The sequence below is a fragment of the Protopterus annectens genome, chromosome 3.part1, assembly GCF_019279795.1.
Source record: "Protopterus annectens isolate FY-2018-M chromosome 3.part1, PAN1.0, whole genome shotgun sequence".
NCBI lineage: Eukaryota > Metazoa > Chordata > Ceratodontiformes > Protopteridae > Protopterus > Protopterus annectens.
This window is the reverse complement of record NC_056732.1, coordinates 475,890,232-475,917,699: the sequence shown is the minus strand read 5'-3', so window position 1 is coordinate 475,917,699 and position 27,468 is coordinate 475,890,232. Positions and strand designations below refer to the sequence as shown.

General features: G+C 43.0%; 1 protein-coding gene across 1 annotated transcript in view; it reads right to left on the bottom strand.

Moving 5' to 3' along the window:
- Positions 1-27,468, bottom strand: part of TAF2 (TATA-box binding protein associated factor 2) — a 2,150,018-nt gene that overhangs the window by 1,330,335 nt on the left and 792,215 nt on the right. Inside the window, exon 8 of the mRNA XM_044066916.1 lies at positions 16,977-17,090. Coding sequence (XP_043922851.1) covers positions 16,977-17,090 — 114 coding nt within the window. The remainder of the gene's footprint in view (positions 1-16,976; positions 17,091-27,468) is intronic.

Sequence of the window (27,468 nt, the reverse complement as noted above, 5' to 3'; positions counted from 1 at the left end):
GTTTGTGTCGAGAATCGGTAGTGCAAAGGACTTCCTCAGAAGTCAGTGCCTGCTCAGCGGCTCCAAACCCATCCAAGGTAGAGACGACCCCACAGGATCCATAGTCGAAGAAGTATTTTGCGGCATACTGGATTCTGAAATGGTCTCAGTAGCGGCCTGCGAATCCACAGAAGCAGGCGTCAGGGGCTGCGAAAGCGCCTCACTGAGGACCGGAGAACTGATGACTAGCTTAACGGAAGTGTCTTCGGTAGGTTTGGACCTGTGTGGTCTGTCTCTATCTTTATTTTTATGTTTTTTCAGAAGATCTATTGTCGTATGGCTTACAGAAGCCATATCGGAATTCGAGGACTGTAAGCAAAAATATCTGGCTACAATAAGGGCCCGACGATGGATAGTTCTGGCATTGAACAAAGCACAGAAGTGACAACCGGGGACGTCGTGGTCTGGGCCTAAACAAGTGACGCCGTAAGAATGGAAGTCTCGGTGTAGTATTTGCTTTCCACAGGCGACACAATTATTAACTTTTTCTGACATCGGTTAGTGCAACAAAAAATAATTCCCAACGGGGTATTTAGCTTTAAAAGACTTCAACGTCAATTAGCTAGACGAAAAAGTACAGTTTTGTATTTTCCAACTGAAGGGAGAGGAACATCTGGCATGCCTTTGAAAAGGGCATTTGTGTGGAAAAAAAATCTGTACCGTGATGAATGATATCCAGCACCCATCTGTCTTGAGATAATTCTGATATTTCCAGAAACTGACAATTAACGCAAACGCCCTCATGGCTGGAGTAAGTAAAGAATACCCACTTACCCCCACCTATCCAAGCCCCCTGCCTCTTTAGGAGGAGGGATTTTTTTAACCACACAAGCTTTTTAACACCTTTAGCCCCTGAGAAACAGTTTCTGGGGCCGCTTTGGCAAGAACATCTCAGGCAGCGGCCAAGCAGCACTCGTGCGAACCGCTTCTGCTTTGGGCTCCATGGCAAGAAAGACAAATGTAATGGCATCGGCCGCCTTACTTTATACTACTGACGACCTGACATCAGTCCTGAAGTGACAGCAAGCGACACAGAAATACTAAGTCTCTGGTATTCAGGCTGGCCAAGGGCTACCCTGCCAGGGATAACCCAAATATGATGACTGCAACAGTGAAACACGAAGAACATCTGCCTCATCAGACTATCCAAGTCATTCTCAGATAAACTGCGAGAGGCCCTGGTGGGCAAAATCACTGAAGGTGGTCTCGAAGGACATCTGGGAAAGACTCCAGGGGGGGGAGATCTCTGTGCCAATGTACACTGGCTCCGAGCTGGTGAGTGGAGCTCGAGGTGGGGGAGGACAAGGTAGAGACGAGAGGGTCTGCTCTGATGGCTTTGGATCAGAGAAATTTGGTGATGTTTTTACCGGTTCTGAAACAGATGAAGGCCTATCTGGGGAATGTTTCTTGGTTTCGCGGGTCTCCTTGTGCTTCCTGGTGTGGGAAGTTGAGCCCCTGAATTGGAAGGAAAAGCAGAAGATGAGGATGAAGGAAATAAACCCTTGAGAATTAACTTGTTTCGCTGATCCACCAGGGCATGCAGATGGAAAACTGCACAAACTGTATAAGAACTATCTAAATTAATGGGCACCAGACAGTACACACACTCCCTGCATTTCTTAAACCCTAAAGGTTTGTCTGGCTTAGAATCAGACTCTGCCATAAAAGAAAGAGAAATAGAGAAGATGGGAAGGGTTAAGACGGACAGAAAACCAGATTAACTAGCAGAAAAGGAAAAAACAAGAAAGAAACAATTCAGGGTAGGAAAAAAATTAGCAATAAGCCATAAGCACTAAATATCTCACAGTCTATGCTAGAAATCACTCAAACACCGGAGGAGCTCTGGAGCAACAAAAAGTACAGTTGTGTACACTTACCATAAATGTAGATGTTCGACTGTATTTACTGTTGCAGTCATTACATTTGGGTAATCTGCTGGCAGGTTGCCCTTAGTCGGCCTGATTAACAAAGTCTTGGGTCCTGCGTCGGTTGCTGTCCCTTCTTCCATGATGTCAAGTCATCAGGGGTATAAAACATGCAGCCGACGTCATTACATTAGTTTTTCTTGCCCCAGATGTCAGGTGCCCCTCAAATGGGGAGCAAATAAAATTAAAAACACAAAAAATATGTACCTCCAACCAAAAGCAAATACACCAAAAGGGCTTTTAAGCATAGTGAAAGAAAGTAGAGGTATCGCCAGAGAGAAAAATAGGGGGCTGGAGGGAGGATAACCAGGACTGCAACAGTGAATATACTCGAACATCTACATTTATGTAAGTGTACACAACTGTACTATGTTCTTCGTGTTTCACTGTTGCAGCAGAATCTCAAAGCTATGGTTGGGTGGAAGGAATTATATAGCATTAGGACCAGCTATAAGGCCCTGCAGGACAGCAGTGGCAATGCCAGCTCTGGATTTAGAGGAAAGTGGTAAATGGTAACGTTTGGTGAAAGTATGAACTGAGCTCCAGGTGGCAGCTTCTAGAATGTCCCTGGTAGGAACACCTCTGAGAAAGGCTGTTGAAGTAGATGCAGCCCTGGTGGAATGGGATCTGATCCCCTGGGGGATAGCTTTTCCATGGTGCTTATAGCAAAAATGAATACAATGGCTTATCCATTTTGGAAATGGTTTGCTTTGAAATAGCCTTTCCCTCTGCCCCTGCAGCAAATGCTACCAACAGTTGTTCAGATTTTCTTTGAGATGTAGTCCTGTTTAAGTAAAATCTAAGTTGTCTATGTACATCCAATGAATGCAGAATCCCCTCCCCCCTTGTTCTGTGGATTGGGAAAGAAAGTTGGCAAATGAATGGTCTGATTAAGAGCCACACTGGATACCACCTTAGGCATGAAGGATGGATTGGTCCTAAGAGATACCCTGTCTGCATGAAAAATTATGAAAGGCTCCACTGCCATAAGAGATTGTAATTCGGAAATCCTTCTAGCTGAAGTGAGCTAAAAGGAAAGCCGTTTTCCACGAGAGAAATTTTAAGTCTGCAGTAGCAGCTGGCTTGAAAGGAGGGAGAGTGAGTTTTTCCAATACAAAATTAAGGTCCCAGGCAGGGGCTGGAGCTCTCCTGGGTGGTCTTAAGTTTTTGGTCCCTCTGAGATACTGCTTTAGCAGAGGATGAGAGAAGAGGGGAGGTTCTGTGTTGTAATGAGCTGAAATGGCTGAGGCATGGATTTCTGTGGAGGAAAAGGAAAGGCCCTTGTGAAGCATCTCAGTTAAGTATTAAAAAATCTGAGGAATGTTGGGTACTGCTGTGCTTATCCCTTGAGATTGATTCCAGGCACAGAATCTTTTATCAGCATAAGATTTTCTAGTACTAGGTCTTCTCGCCTCCAAAATGACATACATCACAGGTTTGCTGAGGGATGCTAAGGGTGAATTTAGGTGATTAGCCACACTGCAAGATTCAAAGTCTGGAGCTTAGTGTGCAGAGTTTGGTTGTTCTGCTGAGGCAGTAAGTATGGTGCCTGAGGCAGGTGCCACGGTGGAAGGTGTGACAGACTGTGCAGGAGTGGGTACCAGTGTTGGCGAGGCCAGTCTGGAGCAGGCAAAATAATTTTTGGTTTGTCCTGTTTGACTTTTAGTAGAACTTTGGAGAGCAGAGGCAGAAGGGGAAAGGCATAGACTGATAGGTTTTTCCAGCTGAAGGACACAGCATCCACTTTCCAGGCATTTTTGTGATGAGTTCTTATGCAAAATTTGTCCAACTAATAGTTCTGGGGTGAAGCAAAAAGATCTATGTCTGGGCTCCCCCATTTGCATGTCAACATGTTGAAAATCCGTGGTTCCAGTTTCCATTCAGGAGGGTCCATGAGATTTCTGCTTAGTTCGTCTGCCAGAGTATTTAGCTTTCCTGGCAGGAATTGAGCTTGTAGTTGTACCTGATGGGTCAAAGCCATGTTCCACAATGCCATGGGTAGTCTGCAAAGGGGGTAGGAGTGTGTACCCCCCTGCTAATTTATGCACCACATAACTGTGGTGTTGTCTGTCTATCAGTAATTGTCCTGGATGAAGGTAGTCCTTGAAGGCTGTCAGTGCATTCTGCACAGCTAGTATTTCTTTTTGATTTATGTGAAAGTGCATTTGAATTGGGCTCCGTTTTTCCTGAATGCACTTCCCTGCCAGATGAGCACCCCATGCATAGTCTGATATGTCTGTAGTGAGGGTTTGGGCGGCAGGGGGTAGTGTGAATGGCAGTACCTTGTTCTGGTGGCAGGCCTCTGCCCACCATAGGAACTCTAGGCGCAGGCAAGGTATGATAGGAATCATTGTTTCCAGGCTGTGACAATGCTGACTCCATAGACTTTTTAAGTACCACTGAAGTTTCCTCATATGCAGTCTTGCATATGGAATTAGAAGAAAGCAGGAGGCCATGAACCCCAAGGCTTACAGTATTTGCCTTGCTGAAAGCAAGGTTTTTGTGGCCACCTGTTTGAAGTAGGTCACCAAATGAATTTGCTTCTCTGGCGTAAGGAAAGTCATCTGGGCAGTTGTATTCAAGCTTGCACCCAGGAATGTAATTTTTTGAGAGGGTACCAGTTGTGATTTCCTTTCATTTATAGTGTACCCTAGACAATTTAGAACCCTTTTTACAAATGCCAGATGTTTTAGAAGAATGTCCTTGTTTTCTGCCTGAATTAGACAATCGTCCAGGTATGGATATATTTGAATATTTCTTTGCCTGCAAAATGCAATTACTGGAGCCAGGCACTTTGTAAAGACCCTGGGCGCAGTAGATAAGCCAAAGGGCAGTGGAGAGAACTGGTAATGAAAGTAGCCTGCTTTGAAGCAGAGGTATCTTCTGCAAGATTCCCTGATTGGGATATGCAGGTAAGCCTCTTAAATCTAGAGTTGCCAACCAGGCATCTTTGCCTAGCATAAGAAGTAACTGGTGAAGAGTCAGCATCTTGAATTTTGGAATGTCCAGAAAGGTTTAGAGTAGATAAGTCCAGAATTGGACGCCATGATTTGTCTTTTCTGGGTACCAGGAAAAGTCTCTAATAGAATCCTTGTCCCTTTTCCTCTTCTGGTACTGGCTGAATAGCCCCCATGCTCATGAGGGAAAGTACTTGTTTCTGGGCCTCTTGCCCACTGATTTGGGGGCATGTCTGGCCATCCGTTTGGAATTGGCAACGTGTGGAAATGAAATCTGTATCCTTGGGATACTATATTTAAAACCCATTTGTCCTGGGTTATAAGTTGCCAGTTTCTTGCATGAAGAGCCAGTTTTCCCCCCAAAGGGGCGGCTAAAAGGTAAGTGCTTGGTAAGTGTAAAGGGAAGTCATTGAGACTGCTTACCATAGGGAGGTGTCTTGTTTCCAGATTTGGAAGAGGAGACACCCCATTGTTTTGTTCTGAAAGTCCCTTGGGACTGAAACCTGGTGCCTTTGGAATGTGTGGGTTTGACTTGAGTGGCTATCAAAGGAATTGGAAAGGACCAGTTCTTAGTAGGCCAGTGTCTACTAAATCTTGGTGGTTGCACTTGTAAGAAATCGTTCACAGTTTGCATAGATTTAGCTTCATCTTCCATCTTTTTTAGAACTTCTTCAGCCTTATTACAAAAGAGACGGTCCTGTTGTAAAGGAGCATCCAACAATTTTGCTTTAACATGATCAGGCAGAGTTTGCTCATTGAGCCAAGCATGCCTTCTTAGCAGAGACCCAGTTACAGCAGCCCTGCAAGAGGCCTCCAAAGAATCAAAACCACATTGCAAAATATTTTTTCCAACTTGTTCAGCTGAATGCAATAAATCCTGTAAATCCTTATTTTCCACACAGTCAGAAATTAACATCATTTTCTGTTTAAGCAGTCCCATGATATGCTGTTGATATTTTAGCATATGAAACTAACACTTTAAAGCCCTGATTGCTAAGGTTGCAGAAGTGTAAACCTTCTTACCCCATCTATCCAGCGCCCTGGAATCTCTATCAGAAGGGGTAGGATTTTTAGCAGTAGAAGCCTTAATGCCCTTGGGACCCTGAGAAATGGTTTCAAGAACCACAACAGGATTTTTGAAAATAAATTTGTGGGAGTCAGGAACCCTGTAGTATCTGTCTGGCTTACAAGGAGCCAGAGGCAGAGAATCAGGAGCCATACTAGATTCTGAAAAAACATCATCAACAATGTCTAGAACAAGAGGTATAGCCAAAGGCCTATGCTGAGGAAGAAGAAGAAAATCCCGAAGTCTCTTTTTAGATTCGGAAAAATCCTGACTTTCCCAGTGGAAATGTTCCCTTAAGGTATGTAAAGTTTCCCCAAAAGAAAATACCTCAGTGGGAGAAGCCGAAGGAATGGAATCTTCTGCACCAGAGTCCTCATAAGTAGTTATAGACAATTCCTGTTCCTTAGAAGAATTAGAAGAAACAGAATCCTGTTCAGAAGATTCATAGTCAATATCTTGCCTAGGCCTCTTAGAGGGGGGGGGGGTTGGCTACCCCTGATCAGAGTAATTAAATCTTCAGCCATTTTGATAATTTGTTTCTTAGGCAAAGGGGCCTGCACGTGGCCTAGACATCTGTTTTTTAGACACAGATCGAGATTTTGGCCTTAGTTTTGAAGATGGCGTCAGTCTAATATACAAATCTGTAGGCTTGAAAACACCCTCAGAAGCTGGTGCCTGAACAGCGGCTCCGGATCCATCCAAGGTAGAGACATCTGCGGGTTCCATAATTGAAGCATCTTGCGGCATACTGAACTCAGAATGGGTCTCAGTAGAGGCCTGCGAATCAGAATTAGCGGGTATCAGGGGCTGCAAAAGCACCTCACTGAGTACCGGCGAACTGGCGAATGGCTTAGGAGAAGCATCATCGACAGTTTTGGACCTCAATGGCCTGTCTCTGTCTTTTTCTTTGCGTTTTTTAGGTATTCCGGTAGTCGGATTGCTAAACGAAGACATTTCTGGATAACTGAAGCATGAGTCAAAATATTTAGAAGCAAAAATGTACCGACGTTTAATAGTACATTGATTAAATAAAGCACAGAACCGACAGCAAGGTATGTCGTGGTCAGGGCCTAGGCAAGGAATGCAATACAAATGGAAATCTTATGAGGTATTTGCTTCCCACAAGTAATGCAATTATTAACTTTTACTGACATTGGAAAGGAGCAGAAAAAAGTTTCCCCAACTGGGTATTTAGCTTTTTAGTTGAAGACTTTGGATCTGAAACTCGAAAATGAAAATTTCAGGAGTCGGCCGACCGGCACTTGCGAACTGCTTTTGCTTCGGGCACCGCGCGGCAAGAAAGACTAATGTTATGGCGTCGGCTGCATGTTTTATACCCCTGATGACCTGATGTTATGGAATAAGGGACAGCAACCGACGCAGGACCCAAGACTTTGTTAATCAGGCCAACTGAGGGCAACCTGCTGGCAGATTACCCAAATGTAATGACTGCAACAGTGAAACACGAAGAACATCTTCAAAGCTTACTCTATGAGTGGCAAACAAGATCTGAGGTAGACAGCTGATTCTCACAGCTCAGAATGTGAAGTGATACAGTGTTGTGATTGTAGTGCACAGCAGCCTGGGTTTGAGACTTGGCAGGGCTGATTACTTTCCCTTCGAGCTACATGCTCTAGGGACCTAAACCTTGTCACCACAATAAACAGAACATGCTGGAGAGATAGATTCCTGTCCCAGAGACTTCCCATACTCTGGAACAAACTACATATCTATATCAAACAAAGCTCCTCATTAGCACTCCAAGAAAAATCTTGATGATTGGATGGGAGATAGGAAATTCACCCCGGGGATCACTTCTGTGGCTCTGCTTGACAGGAGCACAGGAAAATAATTTTCTTGGGAGGCAAAAGCCGGGGTACCGTTTGGCTAGGCTTATATAGGCCCTAGGGCCAATAGCCTAGTACCTATCTATGAACCTATGGTGGAATGAGGCATTATAGGTAGGATGAGAGAAGCCCCAGCTTTGATTATTCAGCTTGGAAAACTGGCGAGGTGGATCCATGACCCACAGGTTGAGGAAGAATGAAAGTGACAAGATCAGATCCAAATTTTCTTGTCACTGGAGACTCCATAGTAAGACATACAGATGTCCAACTCACCAGGGTAGATAAGGAGAAAGTATATAGACTCTGCTATTCCAGAGAGAACCATAGCCAGAGTCCCAAGTTGAAAAAAAATGCCCTGGTGGACATCCAGTATCAACAAACTTTACAACAAATGCAAAACGTTGCTGTCTAAGAAAGACAAAGCCCCAAAAATGGAAAAGCACCCTTCTCAGCCTCAACAGGCAAATAAGGCAACATGTCAAATCCTCTAAGGGTAACTTTGAGAAAAACTAGCAATCACAGCTAAGGATAATCATAAGGCCTTTTAAAGCTACATATGTAGCTTAAAAGGCAGGACCCAAGCATGTGCCGAACTAGTGACTAACAGTATGGCACACACTGATCCCATAAAGACAGCAAACCTGCTAGCAGACAGGTTTGGTGAAAATTTCACCCCCTTATCGCCTCCAAACTTATCACAAACCTTGCCCCCAACGTCCCCCACCCTACCCTACATATCCAAAGAGCAGGTAATTAAAGCCCTGTATAAGGCAAAAAACACAGCTTCCATGGAACCACATGGCATCACAGGCTGTCTTCTAAAACAACTAAAACATGAACTAGCATAACCATTAAGTACCATATTCAATTACAGCCTAACCACTGGCTTTGTTCCTGAGGAATGGAGAACAGCAACAGTTATGCTCTTCCACAAAGTGGCCTAGCAACAGACCCAAGGAATTAGAGATCCATAAGTCCACCAGCCTCATCTGTAAAGCCATGGAACGTATCATCGTGGACCACAGAAATAAAGACATAGGTGACGTCCAAACCCTGGATCCGACCCAGTTTGGCTTTGTCAAGGGTAGATCTTGCCTGATAAACCTGGTGGATTTCTTCGAAAATGTGACCAGGGTCACTGATGTGTACAAATTGGTGCACACAGCAAACCTTGACTTGGCAAAGGCCTTTAACACAATCCCACACTCAAGCATTACTGATAACCTTAGCAAACTGAATGTAAACCCCTTTGTTGTAAGATGGGTTGCCAAATGGCTCACAAACCAGTCACGTACACTATCAAAGTGGGTGACGCCACATCAACCAGCAGACCTGTCACCAGCGGGGTTCCACAAGGGTCAGTGCATGCTGGGCCCCCTACTGTTTGGTATATACTTCTCAGACATTTAGGCCAAAAAGTACAGCTGTGTACACTTACCATACATGTAGATGTTAAGAGTGTATTTACTGTTGCAGTCATCACATTTGGGTTACCTGCTTGCAGGTAGCCCTCAGTCGGCCTGATTATCAAAGTCTTGGGTCCTGCATTAGTTGCTGTACCATCTTCCATGACGTCAGGGAGTCAGGGGTATAAAGCATGCAGCCAATGCCATTACATCAATTTTACTTGCCACAGATGTCAGGTGCCCCCATAATGGGAAGCAATTATATACAAGGTTGCACCTCCAACAAAAAAGCAAATACACCAAAAAGCTTTAAGCATAGTAAACAAGAATAGAAGTATAGTCAATAGAAGTCAGGGGGCTGGAGGGGGGGTAACCAAGACTGCAAAAGTGAATACACTCGAACATCTACATTTATGGTAAGTGTACACAACTGTACTATGTTCTTCATGTTTCACTGTTGCAGTCATCACATTTGGGTAGATTCCCAAAGCTAAGGATGGGAGGAGGCAATTTAGATAGCATTTGGACCAGCTAAAAGGCCCTGCAAGACTGCAGTGGCAAAGCCAGCTCTGGAGTTTGAAAAAATTGGCAATTGGTAATGGTTGGTGAAGGTATGTACAGAACTCCAGGTAGCAGCTTCTAGGATGTCCCTGGTACGGACACCTCAGAGAAAGGCTGTAGAGGTAGATGCAGCCCCAGTTGAATGTGGTCTTATCCCCCTTGTGGGGTAGGTTTTCCATGGTGCCTATAGCAGAAATGAATGCAATGGCCTATCCACTTAGAAATGGTTTGCTTTGAAATGGCCTTCCCCTCTGCCCCTGCAGCAAATGCCACCAGCAGCTGTTCAGATTTCCTGAGAGGCTTAGTCCTGTCCAAGTAAAATCTAAGTTGTCTGTGCACGTCCAAGGAGTGCAGAATTTGTTCCCCTTTGTTCTGTGGATTAGAAAAGAAGGTTTGCAAATCAATGGACAGATTAAGGGCCACACCGGATACCACCTTGGGCATAAATAAGGGATTGGTCTTGAGGGACACCCTGTCCACATTGAAGATGATGAAAGGCTCCACTGCCATGAGGGCCTGTAATTCAGACACCCTTTCTTGCTGAAGTGATGGCTAGAATGAAGGCTGTTTTCCATAATATAATGAGCTGAAATTGCTGAGGCGTGGATTTTAATGGAGGAAAAAGCATCTCAGTTAAGTATTGTAAAATCTGAGGTAAATTGGGCGCTGCTGTGCTCATCCCTCGAGATTGTTTCCAGGCACAGAATATTTTCCATTTTTCAGCATAAGATTTTCTAGTACTAGGCCTCCTTGCCTCTAAAATGATATTAGTCACAGGTTTGCTGAGGGATGGTAAAGGAGAGATTAAGTTATTAACCAGGCTGCAAGGTTCAGTGTTAGAAGCTGAGGGTGCAGAATCTGGTTCTCCTGCTGAGAATCAGGGAAGGAGTCTGAGGCAGGTGCCATGCAGATAACCGTGACACAATGCGCAGGAGAGGGTACCAGTGTTGGCGGTGGAACAATCAAAATCATCCTTGGTTTGTCCTGTTTGATTTTTAGTAGCACTTTGGAGGGCAGAGGCAGAGGGGGGAAGGACACAGCATCCACTTTCCCGGCTTGTTTGTGAGGAGTCCTTGTGCAAAATTTGTCCAATTGGCAGTTCTGGGGAGAGGCAAACAGGTCTCTATCTGGGCTCCCACATTTGCTTGTCAACATGTTGAAAATCCTTAGTTCCAGTTTCCACTTGTGTGGGTCCATGAGGATTCTGCTTAGTCCGTCTGCCAGTGTATTTAATTTTCCTGGCAGGAATTGAGCTTGTAGGTGCACTTGGTAGCTCAAGGCTGTGTTCCACAATGGCTAGTCTGCAGAGGGGGCAAGAATGTGTACCCCCCCTGCTTGTTTATGTACCACATAACAGTGGTGTTTGTCTGTCTTTACCATTAGTTGTCATGTAAAAATGTGGTCCTTGAAGGCAGTCAGGGCATTCTGTACAGCTAACATTTCTTTTCGATTGATATGCAGGTGCATTTGACTTGGGTTCCATTTGCCCTGAATGCACTTCCCTGCCCCCACCCATGCATAGTCTGATGCGTCTGTTGTTAGGGTTTGGGCAGCAGGGGGTGGTGTGAAAGGTAGTCCCTTGTTTTGGTGGTAGGCCTCTGCCCACCAAAGAGACTCTAGGCATAGGCAAGGTATAATAAGAATCATTGTTTCCAGGTGTTGAGAATGTTGACACCATAGGTTTTTTAGATACCACTGTAGTTCCCTCATATGCAGCCTTGCATATGGAATTAGAAGAATGCAGGAGGCCATGAACCCCAAGGCTTGAAGTATTTGTCTTCCAGATAGCAGGGTTTTTGTGGCCACTTGTTTGAAGTAGTTTGTCAAATGAATTTGTTTCTCTGGCGTGAGGCAAGTCATCTGGGAAGTTGTATTCAAGCTTGCTCCCATGAATATAATTTGTTGACAGGGTACTAGGTGTGATTTCTTTTAGTTTATGGTGTACCCCAGACAAGTTAGAACCCTTTGTACAAAGGCCAGATCATTCAAAAGTATGTCCTGGCTTTTTGCCTGAATTAGACAATAGTCCAGGTATGGGTATATTTGAATATTTCTTTGCCTGCAAAATGCAATAACTGGAGCTAGGCACTTTGTGAATACCCTGGGCACAGTAGATAAGCCAAAGGGCAGTGCAGGGAACTGATAGTGCGTGTAGCCTGCTTTGAAGCATAGGTATCTTCTGCAAGATTCCCTGATTGGGATGTGCAGGTATGCTTCTTTTAAATCTAGTGATGCCAACCAGGCATCTTTCCCAAGCATAGGAAGTAATTGGTGAAGAGTCAGCATCTTGAACTTTGGAATCTCCAAATAGGTGTTGAGAGTAGACAGGTCTAGGATAGAATGTCATGAATGGTCTTTTCTGGGTACCAGGAAAAGTCTCGAGTACAAACCTTGTCCCTTTTCCTCTTCTGGTACCAGATGAACAGCCCCTATGCTTAAGAGAGAAAGTACTTGTTTTTGGGCCTCTGCCCACTGATTTGGGGGTAGGTCCGGCCACCCGCTTGGTGTTGGCAACATGTGGAAGTGAAATCTGTATCCCTGGGACACTATATTTAAAACCCATTTGTCCTGGGTAATCAGTTCCCAATTCTTTGCATGAACAGCAATCTTTCCCCCCAAAGGGGCAGTCAGTTGATAAGTGCTTGGAATTTTTAAAAGGAAGTCAATGAGACAGTTTACCATGGAGGGAGTCTTAATATTCCCAGATTTTGGAGTGGAGGCCCCCCCACTGGTTAATACTGTGTGTCCCCTGGGACTGAAACCTGGGGTTTTTGCTGTGTTTGGATTTGGCTTGAGAAGACATGGAAGGGGCTGGAAAGGACCAATTCTTAGAGGGCCAGTGCCTACTAAATCTAGGAGGCTAAACTTGTAAAAAATCTTTAACAGTTTGCATAGATTTAGCTTTATCTCTCATCTTTTTAAGAACTTCCTCAGCCTTGTTGCCAAACAGGCGGTCCTGATTTAAAGGAGCATCCAACAATTTAGCTTTAACATGATCAGGCAAAGATTGTTCCTTGAGCCAAGCATACCTTCTAAGTAGAGACCCAGTAACAGCAGCCCTGCAAGAGGCCTCTAATGAATCAAAACCACATTGCAAAGTATGTTTTCCAACTTGTTCAGCAGAATGCATTAAATCCTGTAATTCTTTACTTTCAGCACAGTCAGGAATCAATATCATTTTCTGTTTAAGCAATTCAATAATATGCTGCTGATACTTCAACATATGAAACTGGCAGTTTAAGGCCCTAATGGCTAATGTTGTCGAAGTGTATACCTTCTTACCCCATCTATCCAGCGCCCTGGAATCTCTATCAGAGGGGGTACGATTTTTGGCAGTAGTGGCCTTAATCCCCTTGGGTCCCTGTGAAATGGTCTCAGGATCCACAGTAGGAGTTTTTAAAAGGAACTTGTGAGAGTCAGGTACCTTGTAATACCCATCAGGTTTTCTGGGAGGAGGAGGTAAAGTGTCAGGGGCCAAGCTAGATTCCGAGAAGGTATCATCTACAATGTCCAGTACAGGAGGGAAAGTTAAAGGCCTCTGTTGAGACAGGAGTAAGAATTCCCTAAGCCTCTTTTTGGAGTCAGAGTAATCCTGGCCTTCCCAATGGAAATGCTCCCTAAGAGTATGCAAGGTTTCACCAAAAGAGAAATCCTCTGAAGGGGAAGCAGAGGGAATGGAGTCCCCTGCATCAGACTCCTCATAGGTAGATAAGGGCAAATCCTGGTCATCGAAAAAAACAGAAATTTCAGAATCCTGATCAGAAGAATCAGAAGGAAAATCAGTTCTAGGTCTCTTAGAGGGAAAAGGGTGGCTTCCCCTGATTAGAGTAATAAGGTCTTCAACCATTCTTATCATTTCTTTTTAGGCATGGAGGCCAGACCATGCAGTATGGGCATCGGTTTTCTGGGCATGGATTGAGTTTTAGGCCTTGAAGAAGAAGATGGCGTTGTCTTAATATGCAAGTCAGTAGGCCTGTGCTGGCACAGCGGCTCCGGACCCATCCAAGGTAGAGACATCCACAGGTTCCACAGTCAAAGAAGCATCTTGCGGCAGATAGAATAGAGGCCTGTGAATCTGAAGTAGTGGGTATCAGGGGCTGCGACAGCACCTCACTGAGTACCGGCGAACTGGCGACTAGCTTAGGAGAAGCGTTGTTGGCAGTTTTGAACCTATGCAGTCTGTCTCTGTCTTTATCTTTGCATTTTTTTCGGAATGTCGGTAGTCGGGTGGTTTACTGAAGCCATTTCTGAATAATTGAACTGAGTACCAAAATATTTAGATGTGAAAATGAACCAACGACGAATAGTAAGAGGTTTGAATAAGACACAAAACCGACAGCGAGGTACGTCATGGTCTGGGCCTAGGCAAGGAATGCAGTACGAATGAAAATCTTTATGAGGTATTTGCTTTCCACAAGAAATACAATTGTTAACTTTTACTGACATCAGTTTAGAGCAAGAAAAAGATTCCCCAACGGGATACTTAGCTTAGTTGAAGACTTCGGATCTGAAACTCGAAAACGAAAATTTCAAGAGTCAACTGACCGGCACTTACGAACTGTTTCTGCTTTGGGTACCGCATGGCAAGAAAGACTGATGTAATGTCGTCGGCTGCATACTTTATACCCCTGACTCCCTGACGTCATGAAAAATGAGACAGCAACCAACACAGGACCCAAGACTTTGATAATCAGGCCAACTGAGGGCTACCTGCAAGCAGATAACCTAAATGTGATGACTGCAACAGCGAAACACGAAGAACTTCTAAGGGGCTGTGGCTGACCAAGTTTGCAGATGACTGCGAACAGAATGCAATTACTGAATCCCCAAATTATGTCAGTTTACTTCAGGAGGGTCTTAATACAGAGCAACAACTGGTGTCTTAGTCAAGGTCTCAAACTGAGTGCAAAGAAATGCGCCATCATTCCCTTTGGTAAAAAACAATGTACCTTCACACTATCAAATTAACAACAATACCTTATGAACCTATGAAGTGGTAAGAGATCTGGGATCACAACTAGACTGCGACCTTAACTTTGACCACCAAGTATCTACTGTAGTAAGGAAGACTTCATATGTAGCACACATGATTAGCAAATGCATCGCCTCTAGAGCAAAGCGGGTTATAACCCCACTATGCTCATCATTAATCAGGCCCATAATTGACTATAATGCCCCTTTCGGCATGTAACATACAAAGCACCTGCAGCAAATGGAGAGACCTCAGAGATTTCTAACTAAGAAGATCAAGAGACTGCAGCAAGCCCTGACACTATACTCAGTATCGTACAGACTTCTTAGGGGAGACTTATGCCTGGCTTACAGAGCAATCTCTGACCCAAATCTAGTGAATTTGCTGCACATCAGTAAATCAAACAGGTCTAGGGCTACCCATTCAGGGGAGCTAAATATGGCCTGTGACTTGAATAGAATGTGCTGAAGGGACAGAGTCGTCTCCCAATGACTGCCAAGTCTTTGGAATAGGCTGCCAATTCATGTGAAGCAGAGCACCTCCATGACACTGTTCAAAAGGAAGATGGATGAGTGGATTGGGCACCATAAATTCTTACCAGGGATAGTGCCCACAACCTTCCTGGACATGGGCAGTTATTAATAAATACAGTCCTGGGTGTTGACTAGAGGAGCTATGGTATTACATTGGGATGAAATGGCTAGGCTTGAAATGACCTCCGGGTCAATAGCCTAGTAACCTCCTATGATCCTATATATTTTGTTCCTTAAAACAACGAATAAAGCTTACCAGTATTCTCATTTATATTCTTCTTCTTTCGGCTTTTCCCGGTAGTTATCACTGAGTTTCTCACAAAGCAAATTATGCCAACCTGTATTTTCAGACTTCTGTTTACTTAATATATCCTAGCAATTATTTTGGGATGGTAAGCTACACTGTTGCACAATCACTGCTGGTTTAATGGCTGGATTACCTAAGCCACTGTTATCTCACCCACAGTGGTTAGGTTGATAGGTAAGCACTAGGGCTAACTGCCCTTGTGGACCATTTTAATACTAGACAATTTCCCCTTAGTGAAAATCAAACCATTCACCTTTTGTCTGTGAGGTAAATACCTTAACCATTATGTCAACCCCTTAACCCCTAGGACTATGTTAACTTCTACATCCTATGCAAATCTAAATTCTAGCAAAGCTTCTCTGCTAGTTTATACTATCCTTCCTCATCCTACAGTTGAGCATCTTTCTGTCCACAGTTGTTTGTACATGGTTAGGCTTACCTTCTTTCTCAATATGCTGAACACTGCAAAGGTTGAAGGATTAACCCCCCCTTAGCTTTCCAATGGTATTTCTTCTGCAAAAATTGAATGCCAAAGAAAAAGCATTTGTACTGCTAGGCACAGTGTTCATTTTCACACATACAGAAGCAAGTGCACATACACAAGAAAATCCAATGCATGTTCAAACATTGGAAAATCCAGTGCATGTCCAAAAATGATACGTCTTCTTTTGTGAAAAGAATAATGAGCATATTGTACATTAAAAAGGGCAATTATGTAAGGCGATCTCCATCACCTACACTAGAGCCTGGTTTCTTTAACCCCTTCTAACACTTTAAGATCGGAGATGGGGTTTAGGGTAGTGGTGTTATGGTTAATGTCTTTACTGAAGAGACAAAGTACAGGATTTGATTCTCAACTTTGAAGGAAATTAGCCAAGCTTAAACTGGCCCATAAGGGCAGCTAGCCTAGTACTTTCCTATTAACCTATGAGAGAGAAAGCAATGCTCTAAATAAAAACATCATGTTTTATAAAGAGACATTAAAAGGTACACTAAATCAAGTTAAAAGGTACTGGCTGGCCAAAATGAAAAGGCACTGTACTAGTTCAGCAAATACCACACAGTACTAAAGCATACATAGTTACGCAATGTAATATTCTTCTGTATGCAACACATTGCTTCACTACAACCCCCAGGCAGTAATTTTACTACAGAAGAAAATACCAGTGACATTATTTTCTCACCGGGGAACTTCTGAAATAGCTATTAACTTTAATGTTTTATAAGGTTAGAGATTATTTATGTAACTGGCTAAACTTACTTCCAAGGAATTACTTAACAGACCCTTGGGCAAGGTACAACATGCACATGTCTTTAATCTTCTTTAAAGCATTATTCAAGCTGACATTTTTTGATTACTCACCATGACATTCTAGATATGAAACAGCCAAAAAACTGCTGGGCTAGACCTTGAGCTAAGCACCGCCTGCTGAGGGGGGTCTGATCTATAACTGTAGCACTGTGTAGAAGGTTTGTGCTAGATGGGGAAAACAAACACAGTTATTAGCCTTTGAGGAGAAAAACATAATAGATGCATTGTTAGAACTAGTCAAAAGGCAACATTTATGTTCAGAATATTACTGTGACTGAAACCACTCCAGCAAAGCCTTTTTTTGTAATCATATAAATTATTCACAGTCCTACAAAAGTGAACCAGGTACTTAATGAATTACTGTAAAACAGGATTTCTCCTATTGTGAAATAAAGCTCCCTTTTGAGGCCCAAACATGGTTCGCACAAAGTTTAACCACTTAAGCAACTGTGTACAGGAAACTTAGACTGCATTTAACATCTATAGCATCACATTGTTTTGAATAACGGAATATAGCAAGTCCAAGGCAAAACAAGCATTATATACAGAATAAGGACATTTGTACTGCAGTAGTACTAACATCATACCTGCTAAGAGAATGCTCTGAGAAAGCCTGACAGCTTGTTTTGTCAGTGACAGGATTAGGTGTTCTAAAAGAATTATTACAAATAACAGTTAACACTAGTTCTTCAAAGCATTTCACTCCGCACATTCAGGGACAATATGGCAAGCAAAAGCAGTTATATCACTTGGTTTAATTTCTCCAAGTCTTTTGGGTTTCTAATAAGTCAGGATATAATTAAAGTTTATGAAATTAGTATTGTTTCAATTTCTGATGTTAGCCAAAAGTGCTTTTCACTGCCCAGAACTGACTTCTTCTAGATATCCAAGTATGACCAAGTTTTTTTTAATTAGACCCATTGCTCTTATTACTACTGGAACTGTTTGGGTATCTTTCATCCACATTTGCTCTTGTTTCTGCCTGCAAATCCTGGTATTTTACAACTCTGCGTCTCTCTGTATGTAAGACTCTGTAATTACTAGGTGTAGAAATTTCAATCAATGTTACTTTTGTCATTTATTTCATGGACTACTATATCTGGTTTTCTTGCATCCATTTTTTGAACTGTTGGTAATGGACAAGACTATGTGGTATAAATTTCATCATTCTCTATAATGCTTTGCAGTTCATGTTTCCAAAATGTCTCAGCTACCTTTATATTGCAGTGTTTGCACAGTTCCCAATGCAACAACCTTATCTCATTATTGTGCCTTTCAGTGTACTGGCCTTCTACCATGAGTATATCACACCAAGCAAGAAGATGTGCATCTGTTTTTTTTTTTTTTTTTTTTTTAACAGACTCTGCACTTGTTTCACCCATATGTTCAATTAACTTACTAAGCCAAGGTCTATGTAGTCTACTACCCTGTGCTACCGTTGTTAACCTTTCACTTTCTGGTTTCAACTCACTTCCCCTTAACCATTCCTGTGTTAAATCCTAACCACTATGAGTTTGTTTGAGGAGATTTTTATCCTTGCCACTATCTTTATGGCTTTTTCACATTTCTTTCCTTCTCATCTGATCCTTCTTATATTTTTTCATTTTCTGGCACCTTCAATTGCTGTCTGATTTTTGTCGACTTCTGGTATGATTTCTATTCCCGCTAGACAGTGGAATGCTTCTGCTGAGCTAAGTAACTAGAACATCTTAAACTTCCTCTCCTCATGTTTTAAAACTTTCACTACGTTTGGATATGATCAGATCATCAGATATGTATAAAGTCCCAAGACTGCAGATTTATACATGCAATTAATTTTAAGCAGGTCCACACCATCTTCAGTGCAAGGAATATATAATCTTGGTATACATTGATTTTTATATACCATTTGATAAGTGTGAAGCATTTTTCTTGTTTTCCTGTGAACCCGATCAAATACCTTTTGGGGCCAGTGAACCACACCAAAACTGTAAATTAGAAGAGGAAGTGAAAACTGGTTTATAGCCTGGAATTTATTCCTAGATGTCAAGGCCATTTTCAATATTAATTTCAGCCTTCTGTAGCATTCCTTACTTTTATTCATATCTGTTCATGCTTTATTGACGATCCTTCATCAATTCCCAAATATTTATACACTCCTTCCTGCTGAAGTTCGTTTAAATCACATTCTTGTCCCAGACTGTTATTTTCTTGGTACTGCACATTTTGCACATTTATCAAGACCAAATTACATTCTTGTATCATCTGTGAACGTTTTATCCACTTGCAGTTGCTCATTCAACTCCTCATCTGATGAATTATACAGTTTTAAGTCATTCACAAAACGTAGATGAGAAATCTTTAAGTAAGGTTCTGTGAGCCAAATAATAACCATGACTTAATCTGTTAAATAAACAACTTAATTGTCTAAGAGCAAGAAAAAACAACAGCAGCAACAAAGAATCACCCTGGACTATCCCTTCTTTTAATTTTTATCCCTCAGATAATTTGCCCTTTGTCATGGATTAATTGCAAAGTGGTTTGCCACGGTTTCACATTCACTGAAATGCAACTGATCAATGTAGGGTGTAGGATGTATCTTCAACATCTGTAAGCACTCCTTTATCCATGACTAAGGGGATGTTGTCAAATTCTTTTTTGTAATCTAACTGTGCCATACTTGGATTCTTCCCCTTTTTATAATTTTTCTATAATGGGTTTATTTAGCTTCAAATGATCCTTGGTTCCAAATTTCATTTTTTGTTGCCCTTTTGTTCTATTGCCATGATTGATTGCCAATGACGTTAAAATACTGACTTTTACACCAGCTCATTCTTTACCAAGAGTTCTAAACTGATGCAGACGGGTAAATACAAAGGCAAAAAGAAAATGTGTAACAGGCAAGATATGCCTGTATATAAGCACATCTGATTACAGAGTTGTCTATGATGATCAAGTACTGCAATAAGTAACTCATTCATTTTTTTCTGACCTATCACCCTGTCTGCTTAGGGTGTCGGCTGAGTCAATAAGGGTCACAGACACCTACACATAGTTGGAGTGGAAGTAAAAAAAACATGGCCAGTCAGAGTATATTCAGGGGCTCAAAAGAGGAATTGAATGAACACCATAGAAGAGCAAGCTTTGCCTTGTAAAGCCTGTTCTTGCCCAAATGTTTTGTCCAAGCTATCCTGTTGGTTAAAGGTACACATACTGATGCATGAGAAAAAATTGCAACCTTCCTACACCACAGCTGCTACTGTAACAAATCTATACCACATCTCAATATGGGGACTAAAGCTCAATTAAATCCAAAAGATGATTACTTGTTTACCCAGAGCAACAAAACTGAAGTTATACACTAACCGTAAGGCTAAATCCTTTCATCCTACTCCATCCAATATGACTAGGTACCGGGTCCCTTGTTATATCCGATATGGCACTGCTAGTGCTTTAAGATTTTTTTCTTCAGTAATCCCTAGGGTACTAACTTACCACAGGCTGGGATGCTGCCTCATAGTAGAAAATCATGACCAACAGAGGCATATAGGAAAGACAGGCAGAGGAGCTTTTGGATGGTCTGAAAAAGGCTGTACATGTAGCAATTATTCTTGTACAATGAGTTTTTGGTTTGACTGGCAAAGATTTATTCTGTGAAGCATAGGTAAAGGAAACTTTAGACATTTTACATCCCAATCTGTTAGCAGTGAAGATGATGAACAACTGATAATCTTTCCTGAATGCATTTGGCCGGTGAAGACAGAATTCCAGCTGCCTGGGAACTTCCAGGGAGTGGAGAATATGTTTTCCCTTATTAAATGATTAGGGAAGAAACAGACAAATGAATAGGCTGGTTCAAATTAGTCTCTGAGAAAGTCCTACAAATAAAGTAAAGATTAGTATATAGCAAGAAACTCTGTCTTTATGAAAATTAAGTAAGGAGGTTGGAAGATAAGATTTAAAATTCTTTAAATCTTAACAGACAAAGTACAGTTGTGTACACTTACCATAAATGTAGATGTTCGAGTGCATTCACTGTTGCAGTCTTCACATTTGGGTTATCTGCTTGCAGTAGTCCTCAGTCGGCCTGATTATCAAAGTCTTGGGTCCTACATCGGTTGCTGTCTCGTCTTCCGTGACGTCAGGTAGTCAGGGATATAAAGCATGCAGCCGACGCCATTACATCAGTTTTTCTTGCCCCAGATGTCAGGTGCCCCTCATAATGGGAAGCAATTAAATACATACATACAAGGTTATACCTCCAACAAAAAAGCAAATACACCAAAAAGTTTTTAAGTATAGTAAAGGCGAATAGAGGTATAGCCAAAAGAAGTCAGGGGGCTGGAGGGAGTGTAACCAGGACTGCAACAGTGAATACACTCGAACATTTACATTTATGGTAAGTGTACACAACTGTACTATGTTCTTCGTGTTTCACTGTTGCAGTCATCACATTTGGGTAGATTCCCAAAGCTAAGGATGGCAGGAGGAATTTAGATAGCATTAGGACCAGCTATAAGGCCCTGCAAGACTGCAGTGGCAAAGCTAGCTCTGGATTTAGAGAAAATTGGCTTGGTGAAAGTATATACAGAACTCCAGGTAGCAGCTTCTAGGATGTCTCTGTCAGGAACACCTCTGAGAAAGGCTATAGAGGTAGATGCAGCCCTGGCTGAATGGGGTAGGTTTTCCATGGTGCTTATAGCAGAAATTAATGCAATGGCCTATCCATTTAGAATGGTTTGCTCTGAAATAGTCTTCCCCTCTGCCCCTGCAGCAAATGCCACCAGCAGTTGTTCAGATTTCCTTTGAGGTTTAGTTCTGTCCAAGTAAAATCTAAGTTGTCTGTCCACATCTAAGGAGTGCAGTATCTGTTCCCCTTTGTTCTGTGGATTAGAAAAGAAGGTTGGCAAATGAATGGACTGATTAAGAGCCACACCGGATACAACCTTGGGCATAAGAGGGATTGGTCCTGAGGGACACCCTGTCCGCATGAAAGATGATGAAAGGTTCCACTGCCACAAGGGCCTGTAATTCAGATACCCTTCTTGCTGAAGTGATTGCTAAAAGGAAAGCTGTTTTCCAAGAAAGGAATTTTAACTCTTCAGTTGCAGCTGGCTCAAAAGGAGGAATAGTGAGCTTTTCCAATACAAAATTAAGGTCCCAGGATGGAGTTGGGGCTCTCCTGGGTGGTCTTAAGTTTTGCCCCCCTGAAGAACTGCTTTAGTAGTGGGTGAGAAAAGAGGGGTAGTTTTGTGTTGTAATGAGCTGAAATGGCTGAGGCGTGAATTTTGATGGAGGAAAAAGAAAGGCCTTTGTGAAGCATCTCAGTTAAGTATTGAAGTATCTGAGGTAAATTGGGCGCTACTGTGGCCATCTCTTGAGTTTGGTTTCAGGCACAGAATCTTTTCCATTTTTCAGCATAAGATTTTCTACTACTAGGCATCCTTGCCTCCAAAATGACATCCAACACTTGTTTACTGAGGGATGGTAACGGACAGATTAGGTAATTAGCCAGGCTGCCAGGTTCAGGGTTTGAAGCTGGGGGTGCAGAATCTGGCTCTCCTGCTGAGACAGCAGGGTAGGGGTCTGAGGTAGGTGCAATGGGGCCAGCTGTGACACACTGCGCAAGAGGGGGTTACCAGTGCTGATGTGGCTAGTCTGGTGCAATGAGTATCATCCTTGGTTTGTCCTGTTTGATCTTTAGCAGTACTTTGGAGAGGAGAGGCAGAGGAGGACAGGCATAAACGGATAGATTTTTCCCGCTGAAGGACAGAGCATCCACTTTCCAAGCTTGTTTGTGGGGAGTCCTTGTGCAGAATTTGTCCAATTGGTAGTTCTGGGGGGAGGCAAACAGGTCTATATCTGGGATCCCCCATTTGTTGATCAACATGTTGAAAATCTTTGGTTCCAATTTCCACTCGTGTGGGTCCATGAGATTTCTGCTAAGTTCATCTGCCAGTGTATTTAGTTTTCCTGGCAGGAATTGAGCCTGTAGATGCACTTGGTAGCTCAAGGCTGTGTTCCACAGAGCCATGGCTAGTCTGCAGAGGGGGTAAGAATGGGTACCCCCCTGCTTGTTTATGTACCACATAACAGTGGTGTTGTCCGTCTTAACCATTAATTGTCCTGGAAGAATATTGTCCTTGAAGGCTGTCAGAGCATTCGGTACAGCTAACATTTCTTTTTGATTGATATGCAGGTGCATTTGACTTGGGTTCCATTTGCCCTGAATACACTTCCCTGACAGGTGAGCCCCCCCATGCATAGTCTGATGCGTCTGTTGTTAGGGTTTGAGCGGCAGGGGGTAGAGTGAATGGTAGTCCCTTGTTTTGGAGGCAGGCCTCTGCCCATCAAAGGAATTCTAACCGTAGGCAAGGTATGATAGGAATCATTGCTTCTAGATCCTGAGAATGTTGACACCATAGACTTTTTAGATACCATTGTAGTTTCCTCATATGCAGTCGTGCATATGGAATTAGTAGAATGCACAAAGCCATGAACCCCAAGGCTTGCAGTATTTGCCTTGCAGATAGCAGGGTTTTTGTGGCCACTAATTTGAAGTAAGTTGTCAAACGAATTTGTTTCTCTGGCATGAGGAAAGCCATCTGGGAAGTTGTGTTCAAGCTTGCTCCCAGGAACATAATTTTTTGACAGGGTACCAGATGTGATTTCTTTTTGTTTATAGTGTACCCCAGAAAACTTAACACCTTTTGTACAAATGCCAGATGATTCAGAAGTATGTCCTGGCTTTCTGCCTGAATTAGACAATCGTCCAGGTATGGGTATATTTGAATATTTCTTTGCCTGCAAAATGCAATGACTGGAGCTAGGTACTTTGTGAATACCCTGGGCGCAGGAGATAAGCCAAAGGGCAGTGCAGAGAAAGTACAGTTTTGTACCTACCATAAATGTAGATGTTTGAGTGTATACACTGCCGCAGTCATTACACATGGGTTATCCTGCCGTCAGGCGGTTCCCCAGTCGGCCTGAGTTCCAAAGTCTTGGTCCAGCGTCAGTTGCTGTCGCCTCCTCCCTGACATCAGTGCGACAGGGGTATATAAGATGCAGCCGACACCATTTTCTTCAGTTTTTCTTGCCCCAGATGTCAGGTGCCCCCAAAAAGGTAGGCAATTCAAACTGCTAATAAAACATATATAAGAAAAGCAATCAACAACCTTCAGTTACCAGCAAATACTCCCCATAGGTAGTAAAGGGTAGAAGACATAGGTACGTACCAGCAAATAAGAGGGGAAGGAGGGAGGGTAACCTGGACTGCAGCAGTGTATACACTCGAGCATCTACATTTATGGTAGGTACAAAACTGTACTATGTTCATCATGTTACACTGCTGCAGTCATTACACTTGGGTAGAATCCCAAAGCTGAGGTAGGGTGGCTGGTTCTATAAGGCATTAGGGGTGGCTATAAGGCCCTGCAGCACTGCAGTGGCAAAGCCAGCTCTGGATTTAGAATATAGAGACAGATGGTAATGCTTGGTGAAGATATGTACAGAACTCCAAGTTGCTGCTTCTAAAATGTCCTTGGTAGGTACTCCTCTGAGGTAGGCAGTTGAAGTGGCTGTTGCCCTGGTGGAGTGAGATCTAATGCTGTTAGGTACAGGTTTTCCATGGTGTGTATAGCAGAAACGTATACAGTGACCTATCCATTTTGAAATAGTCTGTTTTGAAATGGCTTTTCCCTGTGCTCCTGCAGCATATGCTACCAATAATTGCTCAGTTTTTCTGAAAGCTTTGATTTTGTCCAAGTAAAAGCGTAACTGTATGTATATGTCCAAAGAATGCAGTAGTCTCTCCCCTTTGTTCTGTGGATTTGGATAAAAAGTTGGCAAGTGAATAGTTTGGTTTAGAGCCACACTTGATACCATAAAAGTAGGGTTAGTTCTTAAAGACACCCTGTCTTGGTGGAAAATGATGAAAGGTTCCACTGCCATTAGTGCCTGTAATTCTGAAACTCTTCGTGCTGATGTTATTGCCAGGAGCAGAGCAGTTTTACAAGAGATACATTTTAAATCTGCTGTGTTAGCTGGCTCAAAAGGAGGTAAAAAGTTAATTTTTCCAACACGAAGTTGAGGTCCCAAGTTGGAGTAGGTGCTCTACGGGGCGGTCTTATGTTTTTAGCCCCTCTGAGGTACTGTTTTAGCAAGGGATTAGAGAAAATTGGTGGATCTGTGTTGTGATGAGCAGAGATGGCAGAGGCGTGGATCTTGATGGATGAAAAGGAGAGGCCTTTGTCCAGCATCTCAGTTAAATATTGTAGTATCTGAGTAATATTCGGGACAAGAGGGTCAAGGCTGTGAGCCTGGTTCCAGGCACAGAATCTCTTCCATTTATCTGAATAGGCTTTCCTGGTACTAGGCCTTCTGGCCTCCAGAATGACATCCATAACAGCTTTGGAGAGAGGCATTGCTTGCTTGACTAAGGAATCTTCCATGCAGCCAGGTTTAAAGTCTTTAGCTGGCTGTGAAGTGTCTGATTGTTGTGCTGAGTCAGAAGATGCGGGATTTGAGGCAAAATCCAGGGTGGTCCTTGTGCTAAGTTCTTTAAGATTGGGTACCAGTGCTGGCACGGCCAGTCCGGGGCAAGCAGGATCATCTTTGGCTCTTCTTGCCTGGCTTTTACGAGTACGTTTGGAAGGAGAGGCAGTGGTAGGAAAGCATATACTTGTAGGTTTTTCCAGCTGAATGAGAGGGCATCCACTTTCCATGCTTGTGGATGTTAAGTCCTTGTGCAGAATTTCTGTAGCTGGCAGTTCATTGGGGATGCAAACAGATCTATGTCCGGGCTCCACCATTTTTGTGTTATCATTCTGAATATTTGTGGATGTAATTTCCACTCATGCGGATCCATGATGTTTCTGCTTAAGTCGTCTGCCAGTGTGTTTTTCTCTCCTGGCAGGAATTGTGCTTGCAGATGAACTTGATAGGTTAGAGCTGTGTTCCACAAGGTCATGGCTTGTCTGCAGAGGGGATAAGAGTGACTGCCCCCTTGCTCGTCTGTCTTTAGTAGTAGTTGTCCTGGATGCAGAAGGTCCTTGAAAGCTATAGGCTAGCATCTCTTTTTGATTGATGTGAAGATGCCTTTGTTCTGCGGGCCACTTGCCCTGAATACATTTTCCTGCCATGTGTGCTCCCCAGGCGTAATCCGATGCATCTGTTGTCAGTGTTTGCCTGGCTGTGGGTTGAGTGAAAGGCTGTCCCTTGTTGAGGTGACAAGCTTGAGCCCACCATTGAAACTCCTGTTGAAGGCAAGGAATTAGTGGTATAACTGTTTCCAAACTTTGACAGTGTTGAGACCAGACACTCTTTGGGTACCATTGTAGTTTCCTCATATGCAGTCTGGCATATGGAATTAGAAGTATGCAAGATGCCATGTAACCCAAGGCCTGCAGAATTTTTCTTGCAGGGAGTTGGGTTCTTGTTGCCATCAGTTGAAAATATTGAGTCAGTTGTCCTTGCTTGTCTGGCGTGAGATAAGCCATCTGGGCCGTTGTATTTAAGCTGGCACCCAGGAATATTATCTCTTGTGAGGGCACTAGTTTTGATTTCTTTTTGTTTACTGTGTACCCTAGGCAACTTAACTTTTTTACAAACGCCAGATGCTTTAGAATAATGTCCTTACTCTCTGCTTGAATCAGGCAGTCATCCAGGTACAGATAAATTTGAATTCCTTTCTGTCTGCAAAATGCAATTACTTTGTGAAGACCCTGGGCGCAGTAGATAAGCCAAAGGGCAGTGCAGAGAATTGGTAGTGCATTGAACCAGCTACGAATCTGAGGTATCTTCTGCAGTTTTGTCTGATAGGGACATGCAGGCATGCCTCCTTGAGGTCCAAGGTTATGAGCCAAGCTTTCTTGCCCAGCATAGGAAGAAACTGCTGTAGTGTCAACATTTTGAATTTTTGAACATCCAGGTAAGTGTTTAGAGAAAAAAGATCCAGAATGGGCCTCCAGGCTTTGTCCATTCTGGGAACCAGAAAGGGTCTTGAGTAAAATCCTTGTCCTTGTTCCTGTGGTGGTACCTTTTGAATAGCTCTCATGTCAATGAGTGCTGTAATTTGTTTTTGAGCCTCTGCCCATTGATTTGGTGGCAGATTTGGCATTCCTTTTAACCTTGGCAGAGTGTGAAAGTGGAACCTGTAACCTTGAGATACAATGTTGAGAACCCATTTGTCTTTGATGATCATATGCCAATTGTGATAGAAAAGTGCCAGTTTTCCTCCCAAGGTGGCTGCCAAGAGAGAGAACTGTTTGGCAGCTGTAGTGGGAAGTCATTGGGGCTGTTTTTTATATGGTTGGGGCCTGTCTTCCCCTTCTTTCTGGCCTGATGCACCCCATTGTCGAGGCCTGTAAGGACCTTGTGGTTGACCTCTACCTCTTGGACGTCTGTATCTGCCCCTTTGAGGTCTGTCTGTAACTGGAAAGGACCAATTCTTAGTTGGCCAATTTATGCTAAATCGAGGAGGCTGAACCTGTAAGAAATCCTTCACCGTTTTCATAGATTTTGCCTTATCCTCCATTTTCTTTAATACCTCTTCTGCATCAACTCC